Genomic DNA, 10,574 nt, shown 5'->3' with positions numbered 1-10,574 from the left:
CTTAAAAGTAGAGTTTTCTATTTGGGGGCAGGGGGAGATGGAGTAAAAGACAGAGGTTAAAAAAAGAAGAAGAATAAAAAATGCATCAATGCATCATTTGAAAATATATGAAAGAGAGGAAAAGAAATTTCAGAGGGACACAGACGGAAAAGTACAATAGTTTTGTTACTACTGTACGAGACTGATATGTTTCAAAGAATTGTACATGACATAAGTTTGTAGTTCATATGTGTTTTTCCTTACTTGTTTGTATATTGAAATATTAACATTTCTTGATGTTTATTAAGTTCATAATAAAAAGAAAATACTTAGTATGAAAAATATGTAATTATATGAAGAAACAATTTCATTATAAAAATGGGGAAATTTATACAAATAAATATATTTTATAGGAATCAGCAAGCTTGAAAGATAAAACAATTTACAATGGTTTGCAGTTTCTTAACAAAGTTTGAAAGATATTCTTGAGAATTGGGCTCAGGCTTTATCCATCAGTACTTAGAGGTTTACTCATTCTCAACTGAGTCCCATTTTATTTAACATTTTGTTGAGGGCAAATTTTACATCCCTATTCCTTAAACTATAGATCAGGGGGTTCAACGTGGGTGTCACAAGATTATTTAATATCTGAACCACTGAGCCAAGGAAGGGATTGGGAGTGGGTTGTAGGTAGATGATGATGACAGGTCCATAGGCACAAAGGATTGCTGTGAGGTGTGCACTGCAGGTTGAGAAGGCTCTCCGTCTGCCTTCTGTGGAGCGTATTCTTAAGATGGAGATCCCAATATGAGTATAGGAAATGAGAATAAGGGAAAGGCATAAGAGAGACAAAAGACCAACATTAGTGAAACTAACCCTCTGGGCTAAAGATGTGTCTGCACAGGCCAGAGGTAAGATAGCAGGAATATCACAGAAATAGTAACCTACTTGGTTGAGTTCACAATAAGGTAACTGGAAAGTAAGGGAGGTTAGGATGGTAGCATGAACACAGCCACACATCCAGGTGCTTGTTGCCAGGATGAAACACACATGATAATTCATGATAACTGTGTAACGTAGAGGGTAACAGATGGCAACAAAACGATCATATGCCATTACAGTGTACAGGAAACCCTCAGTGCAGCCCAGGAAATGGTAGAAGAACACTTGGGCTACACATCCCTGGAAAGAGATGGCTGGTGTCTGACCAGAAAGATAGAACAACATTTTGGGTGAGGTAACTGAGGAGAAACTCATGTCAAATATAGACAGGTTTCCCAGAAAGAAATACATAGGGGTATGAAGGCGAGAGGAAGAAATGATGGCCACGAGGATGAGCACATTCCCTGACAGTGTGCATAGGTACAAAAACAAGAAGAGAACAAGGAGCACTGTCTCCAGCCCTGCTGTCTCAGGGATTCCCAGCAGGATGAACTCAGTCACAACCGTGTAGTTCTTCATTTCCTTGGAAAAGTCAGCTCCTCACTATCTGTGAAAGGAAATGTGTAATTTAATTTAATGTTTTCTTTCATATGCTGCTTTTGAACCCCTAAGAGAAAGCTGCTTCAAGGTGTCTCAGAAGTTACAAACAGATGCTGTCAGGGTCTCATAGTTTCTGATCCAAGACCTCTCTGACACACATATCCATAGAGAATGAAAAAGAAAGAAGGTAGATTGGAGTCAGGCTGTGGGACACTTTAAATATCATGCTGAGGCAGCTTCATTTTATACTACATGTCATTGGGAGGCACTGGAATTTTTTGATCTAGGAAGAAACATGGTCAGACCTGTGCCTTAGAAAGATTATTTTGGCATCTATGTGAAAGATGGATTAGAGAATATAGAGAGAGGCAGCAGGGAAACCAAGCAAGAAACTGTTGACGTAGTCTAAGTTAGAGGAGATGTGGCTCAAAATCATACTAGTAGCAGATTTCACAACCCCCATCAATCAAGTCAACAGCATTGCTCCAAATTGTTTCTCACAAGAACAAAGTCGGAAAACAAAGATTCAGACTGTAACACCGCAAAAGATCCAGCCTTGGTTTTAGTTCTTGTCCATACAAGTTGATTAACCCAGGGTTCCAAACACTTCTAAGAACCAGTGTGTTTTTGGGAACCTTTGGAATTCTAGTCACTTCCAAGAAATAGAATGTTCACAGAAACATTTGAATTCAAGGCTTTCACTTTTCAATTATTCCTAAATTTCTGTTATCACTAAACCCCAATCTAAGGCACTGAACCTCTCTAATTTTCTTGACATCTAAACCTAATTATTACTTGGATTGAGAGGTCTGTTATACTCAATCCCTGATTACTTTCCCCTTCTTTTTTCCTTCTTGTACTATAACTTTTCACTCAAAGTTGACATCTTCTCCCTCTTTCTATCTTGCTCATTGTCTGTACACATAGAAACCCACAAGAATGAATTTCTGCAATATATTTATAAGAGATAAGTATATTCATGGTGAAGTAATTGAAGGAGAGAATAAGAAGAAACTATTCAGTCCTGAACACTTGACACAATTCATATGATATTCTATCCAACAGATGGGCACAGAGAAAGGGAAATTAAGCATATCCTGGTAAAAAAACAAACAAACAAACAATTGCAACCCCTTATTTGAGCCTCACCTCTTTATCTTTGTGAACAGGTTCAGGTTGCTCAGTGCATAAATTTTGAGGACAACGGTTTTCCTCCCCAGGGTGACTTTTGGAAGTCAGCTAATCCTGCCATCTTTTGTAGTTTTAGACTTTCCAACAAAGAGAATAAGGCCTCTGAACACTAGCAGTCTCACTTTCCAGGGTCCAGACTTCTTCAAGTTTGAGAATGCTGGAAAATGAGAGAAAAGAAGGAGGGAATGGTGAGGGAGAAGACAGTCAGGGAAGAGAATAAGGAGAGGGCAAAATGTTTGCACTCACATTATTAACAACCTTAGGCATGACTAACTGAGGCTGAGAGGTAATATTTTTGTTCATCCAAGTTTTTCCTTGTCAGGCAGCAAAGATGGAGAAATGTAAGATTTTTGTAAAATTCAATGCTGTGCTCAGGGACTTAAAAGTTTCTCCTTTTTCAGCCAGTCACTTGATGGAAGAGTACCCTTGCCCCTTCACATGCAGTACTTCTGAAATTCCAAGAAATAAAGCATTCCTCAAATACATTTGAGCTTAAATTTACTTGTCATCCCTTTGGGGCTCTGTCTGTGACACTCAGTAAGCCTGGAGCAGAGGGATCAATTAAAACCTGGGTCTTCTGGGACCTCAGAAAGTCTGACATAGACAGCAATTGGTGACATCTAGCTGTAAGGAAGGTATTGGTGGGACAGTTTAACCCTTGTGTTTGGATCCCCTCCTGACAAATATTCTGACATATTGTTTTCCTTTTTGCGTATATGTGTATTTCTTGTGTCTCCATTAGCTTATAATTATAGGAGCTATGACTTGAACTTCATATTATTTCCATCACACTTAGCACAGTGCTTTATAGACAGTTGATTATTTGTCAATCTTAAGGTTGACATATATTGAACAAATTGGTATAATTATCTTATTTCTCTTTAGCCGTGATACATTTCACATAAAGACATGCTGATAACTGACATTGTTTATCTCAAATAACTGTTCAGTTTGCCTGTATAATAATTTACACAGTATCACGTATATTTGCATTTGTGAAGCAGTTGTCACACTATAGATCAAGTACTATACCAGAGTTACTGTCTGTGTGACCTTGGACAAGCCATCTATAAAAATTGGATATTGGGGGTACCTCCCTTCCAGGATTGCTACAAGAATAAAACAAGGTAATTTTTGTAACCTTAAAGGATATACAAACACTAATGATGATGGGAGGGGTGGTTTTATTGGGTTTCTTTCATATAAATAAGAGAAACACTCTCAGAAAAAGTGTAAGGGATGCCCATGAAGCTTATGCTACTGGGATTTGCCAGTTAATATGGTAGAACAAGAACTTTGAGGGTCAGGCTCATTTCATATCTCTCAAAAAACAATGAGCACAAAAGAAAAAGGAAAATGTCTAAAAAAACCCACATAGATATAAATCAAGCAGAATTAAATGTAAATATGCGCCAGTGCAAAAATCATGTCCCCACATAGCCGAAAAAGAATAAAATGCCAGAAGCAAATGCTAGCTGGAAAAAAGAAAATCCAACATCAGATGTACCAAGCAATAACTTCAAAAAAATAAATGAGATTTAATGTCCTTAAGCAAGAAAAAGCATTGGTATAAATATCTCAATGGTGAAGGAGTTTATAGAAATGCTTTTTTTTTTTAATCAGAAGAAGGACTTGAGTCACAGTAAAGATAGCTAAAATCTATAGAAAGGAAATAATGAGGCAAAAACAACATTGAAACTATAATAAAAAGCCTAAAAAATCATCCACAGAAGCAACTGGCTTACAACAATAGGAAACATAACTGTGTATAACAATGCAGAAATGGGAGAACATTCTGTGAAAATGGATCAGTTATTGATAAATATTGAAAAAGTTCAACTGGAAGTCAAGGGGATGTCCATCAATTGGGGAATGGCTGAATAAATTATGGTATATGAATGTAATGGAGTACTATTGTGCCATAAGAAATGATGAACAAGAAGACTTCAGAGAGGCCTGGAAGGACTTATATGACCTGATGCTGAGTGAAAGGAGCAGAACCAGGAGAACTTTATGCACAGCAACAACCACAGTGTGTGAGAGTTTTTTCTGGTAGACTTAGATTTTTGTAATAACACAAGAATTTCTTACCAAAAAAAAAAAAATCCCAATGGAGGATCTCAAGGCAAAATGCCTGCCACACTCAGAGAGAGAAATATGGAAGTCACTCACATATTGTAGCAGATCATGTTTGTTTATGTGTATGTGTTTGTGTATCATGTTCTGATTTGTTATACGATTTCTTTCATTTATCTTAGTCTGACTACATAGCATGACTATAGTGAAAATATACTCAATAGGAAAGTATATGTAGAATCTATACAGAATTGTATGCAGTCGTGGGGAGGGAGGGGGGGAGTGGGGGGTAGGTGGGGGGGATAAAATCACAATTGTATGGCAGTGACTGTTAAACATTACAAAACAAAAAAAAAAAAAAAAGAAAAAAAAAAAAAAGAAAAAGTTCCCTGTGACAGGCTCACATGATAGGTGAAGATGGAACAATCTATGGATTAGAGTCAACCCAGAAAATTTAGCAAAACAAAAGAATATGAACACTGTCATCCAGAAGACCTCTCAATAAAACTTTGAAGAAGTTTTCAGAAACAAATGTGTCCTTCTGGAAGTCTTTGAACTATAACCATAAGTCTGCTCCACAAGGGAGATTATTTGAAATGATTCATTCATAGTTGATCATCTCACAATGTTGTTGATACTGTCTACAATGTTTTCCTTATTCTGCTCATTTCACTTTGTATCAGCTCATACAAGTCTTTCCAGGATTTTCTGAAATAGGTCTGTTCATCATTTCTTATTGTACCGTAGTATTCCATTACATTCATATACCACAGCTTGTTCATTCATTCCCCAATTGATAGGCATTTCCTCAATTTCTAATATTTTGCCACTACAAAAAGGGTTGCTATAAATATTTTTGCACATGTAGGTCCTTTCCACTTTTTTATAATCTCTTTAAGATACAGATCAGTATTGCTAGATGAAAGTTTATATACAATTTAATTGCCTTTCAGTCATAGTTCCAAATTGTTCTTCAGAACTGTTGGATCAGTTCAGTATTCCATCAACAGTGAATTAATGCCCCAATTTCACACATCTTCTCCAATATATATCATTTTCCTTTTCTGTAATATTACCCAGTCACATAAGTGTGAGGTGGTAGCTCAGGGAAGCTTTAATGTGCAATTCTCTAATCAAATATGATTTAGAGAGCTTCTTCAAAGCATCTGAAAACTACCTGTTCATATCCTTTGACCTTTTATCAATTGGGGAATGACTTGTATTCTCAAAAATTTGATTCAGTTCTCCATATATCTGAACAATGAGACCTTTATCAGAAACACTTACTATGAAGATTGCTTCCCAGCTTTCTGCTTTCTTTCAAATTTTAGTTGTTTTGTTTTTCTTTGTACAATTTTTAATGCAACATAATCAAAATCACCTGTTTTACATTTCATAACACTCGTGTTTGATCACGAACCTATAACTCTGTTTGCTATTTCTTTTTTATGGGAAATTTCATCCCATTCACATTCATAGTTATGATTACAAGCTGTGTATTTTCCTCCATCCTTCTTTTCCTCCTGTTTATCCTCTCTCTCTCCTTTCACTCTTTCTCTCCTCAACAGCATTTTGCTTCCTTGTACCACTTCACTCAATCTTCCCTTTCTCCTGTAAGTCCCTCTCCACATGTACAATCCCACCTCAAACAACTTTATTTAATCTCCTTCCCTCTTATTCCCCTGTTGGGTAAGATAAATTTCTATATTCAGCTGACTGTGTATATTATCTCCTCTTTGAGCCAATATTGATGAGAGTAAAGTTTAAACAATCACCCACTTTCCCATCTTCACCTCCATTATAATAGGTCTTTTGTGTCTCTTCATGTATAACAATTTACTCCATTCTACCTCTCCCTTCCTTCTGCACTCAATGTACTTTGTTTTCTCATCCCTTAATTATTTTTTATATTATTCCCTCAAATTCAACTTATACTGATATCCTCTCTCTATGTATATTCATTCTATCTATACTATTAGTGGTAGAATTTTTAAGAATTACAAATACCCATCTTCCCCTGTAAGGATGTAAATAGTTCAGCTTCATTGAATCACTAATGGTTTCTTTGACCTTTTTAGCTTTTAGCATTCTCTGTTGCCTTGATATTACAGATCAATTTTTTGTTCAGTTTTGGTCTTCTCTTTATGAAAATTTTGTGAGAGATGATCTCTGAGAATCTCTCAGGAGTGAAGCCTCCTCAAGGAGTTAATTGTTTCCTTTTTTTTTTTTTTTTTATTAAATTTATTTATTTAACTTTTAACATTCATTTTCACAAAATTTTGGGTTACAAATTTTCTCCCCTTTTATCCCCTCCCCCCCCAAACACCAAGCATTCTAATTGCCCCTATGACCAATCTGCTCTCTCTTCTATCATCCCTCTCTGCCCTTGTCTCCATCTTCTCTTTTGTCCTGTAGGGGCAGATAGCTTTCTATACCCCTTTACCTGTTTTTCTTATTTCCTAGTGGCAAGAACATTACTCGACAGTTGATCCTAACACTTTGAGTTCCACCTTCTTTACCTCCCTCCCTCTCCACCCCTTCCCTTTGGAAGGCAAGCAATTCAATATAGGCCAACTCTGTGTAGTTTTGCAAATGACTTCCATAATAGTTGTGCTGTATAGGACTAACTATATTTCCCTCCAACCTATCCTGTCCCCCATTACTTCTATTCTCTTTTGATCCTATCCCTCCCCATGAGTGTCGACCTCGAATTGCACTCTCCTCCTCATGCCCTCCCTTCTATCATCCACCCCACCCTGCTTGTCCCCTTATCCCCCACTTTCCTGTATTGTGAGATAGGTTTTCCTACCAAAATGAGTGTGCACTTTATTCTTTTCTTTAGTGGAATGTGATGAGAGTAGACTTCATGTTTTTCTCTCACCTCCCCTCTTTGTCCCTCCACTAATGAGTCTTTTGATTGCCTCTTTTATGAGAGATAATTTGCCCCATTCAATTTCTCCCTTTCTCTTCCCAATATATTTCTCTCTCACTGCTTGATTTCATTTTGTTTTAAAGATATGATCCCATCCTATTCAATTCACTCTGTGCACTCTGTCTCTGTGTATGTGAGCGTGTGTGCATGTGTAATCCCACCCAGTACCCAGATACTGAAATGTTTCAAGAGTTGCAAATATTGTCTTTCCATGTAGGAATGTAAACAGTTCAGCTTTAGTAAGTCCCTTATGACCTCACTTTGCTGTTCACCTTTTCATGGTTCTCTTCATTCTTGTGTTTGAAAGTCAAATTTTCTTTTCAGCTCTGGTCTTTTCATCAAGAATACTTGAAAATCCTCTATTTCATTGAAAGACCATTTTTTCCCCTGAAGTATTATAGTCAGTTTTGCTGGGTAGGTGATTCTTGGTTTTAGTCCTAGTTCCTTTGACTTCTGGAATATACTGTTCCATGCCCTTCGATCCCTTAATGTAGAGGCTGCTAGATCTTGTGTTATCCTGATTGTATTTCCACAATACTTGAATTGTTTCTTTCTAGCTGCCTGCAGTATTTTCTCCTTGACCTGGGAACTCTGGAATTTGGCCACAATGTTCCTAGGAGTTTCTCTTTTTGGATCTCTTTCATGCGATGTTCTGTGGATTCCTTGAATATTTATTTTGCCCTCTGGTTCTAGAATCTCAGGGCAGTTTTCCTTGACAATTTCATGAAAGATGATGTCTAGGCTCTTCTTTTGATCATGGCTTTCAGGTAGTCCCATAATTTTTAAATTGTCTCTCCTGGATCTATTTTCCAGGTCTGTTGTTTTTCCAATGAGATATTTCACATTATCTTCCATTTTTCCATTCTTCTCTCTTTGTTCTGTGATTTCTTGGTTTTGCATAAAGTCATTAGCCTCCATCTGTGCCATTCTAATTTTGAAAGAACTATTTTCTTCAGTGAGCTTTTGAATCTCCTTTTCCATTTGGCTAATTCTGCTTTTGAAAGCATTCTTCTCCTCATTGGCTTTTTGAACCTCTTTTGCCGATTGAGTTAGGCTAGTTTTCAAGGTGTTAATTTCTTCAACATTTTTTTGGGTCTCCCTTAGCAGGGAGCTGATCTGCTGTTCATGCTTTGACTTCATGTCTCTCATTTCTCTTCCCAGCTTTTCCTCCACCTCTCTAACTTGATTTTCAAAATTCTTTTTGAGCTCTTCCATGGCCTGAGCCCATTGGGTGGGCTGAGACATAGAAGCCTTGATTTCTGTGTCTTTGCCTGATGGTAAGCATTGTTCTTCCTCATCAGAAAGGAAGGGAGGAAATGCCTGTTCGCCAAGAAAGTAACCTTCTATAGTCTTATTTCTTTTCCCTTTTCTGGGCATTTTCCCAGCCAGTGACTTGACCTCTGAATATTTTCCTCACACCCACCTCACCTCCTGATCCTCCCAGCCCGTGTTTGTGGTCTGAGATTCAAATGCTGCTTCCAGCCTCAGGGGTTTGGGCGGGGGCAGGGCTGCTATTCAGTATGAGATTATGATCTGGTGCTGAGATCGGGGCAGGGCCACCTCTCAGGCTCAGTTCCCTCAGGGGGTTTATGCGCAGACCTTCCGCAATGGATTCAGGCTCCCGTCCGCTTGGGGAGCCCCTGTCTGCAGCCGCCTCTCAGCTTCTACCTCCCGGGGGGGGGCCTGAATTATGGGGGCACCCCACTCCCCTCTCGACCCGCCAAAGAGACTCTCTCACCCACGCCTGTCACCTGTGGGTGGAGGGACTTGTGCGGCCGCTGGAGATCCCGTCCCTGAAGCCTGCTCGGATCTGTTTCTCTCGGTGCCGCAGCCGTGGCCGCAGCAGGTCTGGGCTGGGCTTTGTGTCTGCAGCGCGACGGACCTTTTGCGAGAGGTTTGCAGATCCCTCTGTGGGTGGAGGGACCCGCTTGGCCGCTGGAGATCCTGTCTGTGAAGCCTGCTCGGATCTTTTCCTCTCGGTGCCGCGGCCGCGGCAGGGCTGCACTCAGCTCCCAGTCCCGGCGCCCAGTCCGCGGCGGGAGTTTTGCAGGTCTCTCTGGAACAGAAATCTCCCTCGCTCCAATGTTCCGTGGCCTCTGGGTGCGGAATTCGCCGTGAGTTACTTCCCTGTAGCCATTCTATGGGTTGTGGGTTCAGAGCTATGTGTATGTGCGTCTTTCTACTCCGCCATCTTGGCTCCGCCCCCGAGTTAATTGTTTCTTGTCTTGTTGAAATATTTGCAGCAGTTTGACCATTTGGAAAAAAACTTTTAAGGAGTTGTTTTCCTCAATTAGCTTTTATACTTCCTTTTCCATTTAGCCAATTACACATGTTAGGGAGTTGTTTTCTTCAGTTAATTTTTGTATCTTCTATTTGATTTGGTCAATTCTACTGCTTAAGCAGTTGTTTTCTTTTTCTAAACCGTTGACTTTTTTTTCATAATTCACTTATGTCATTCTCATTTCTTTTCTTTTAGATTATTTATTTATTTTTAGTTTTCAACTTTCATTTCCACAAGATTTTGAGTTACAAATTGTCTCCCCATCTCTTTCTTCCACCACTCCAAGACAGCATGCATTCTGATTACCTCTTACCCCAATCTTCCATCCCTTTTATCTCACCTCTCCCTTCTCTTATCCTCATCTCCTCTATTTTCTAATAAGGCAAGATAGATTTCTATACCCCATTACCTGTACATCTTATTCCCCAAGTGCATGAAAAAACAGTTTTTAACATTCTTTTTTAAAATTTGAGTTCCAACTTCTCTCCCTTTTTCCCTCCTCACCCATCCCCACTGAGTAGATATGCAATTCTATATATGTTATACATGTGTAGTTATGCAAAACATTTCCACAAAAGTCATTTTGTGAAGGATATTTCCCTCTATCCTAACCTGCTCTCCCATTTATTGTGT

The 10,574-nt window shown here is 38.8% G+C and overlaps 1 protein-coding gene across 1 annotated transcript; it reads right to left on the bottom strand.

The window, feature by feature from the left end:
- Nucleotides 1–516: 516 nt before the first annotated feature.
- Nucleotides 517–1,440, bottom strand: LOC140509159 (putative olfactory receptor 10D4). The gene has a single exon (XM_072616990.1). It carries the CDS (start codon nt 1,438–1,440, stop codon nt 517–519), a length of 924 nt encoding a protein of 307 aa, XP_072473091.1.
- Between the last annotated feature and the right edge of the window lie 9,134 nt (nt 1,441–10,574).

The sequence above is a fragment of the Notamacropus eugenii genome, chromosome 5, assembly GCF_028372415.1.
Source record: "Notamacropus eugenii isolate mMacEug1 chromosome 5, mMacEug1.pri_v2, whole genome shotgun sequence".
Taxonomy (NCBI): Eukaryota; Metazoa; Chordata; class Mammalia; order Diprotodontia; family Macropodidae; genus Notamacropus; species Notamacropus eugenii.
This window is presented reverse-complemented; position numbering and strand designations above follow the sequence as displayed.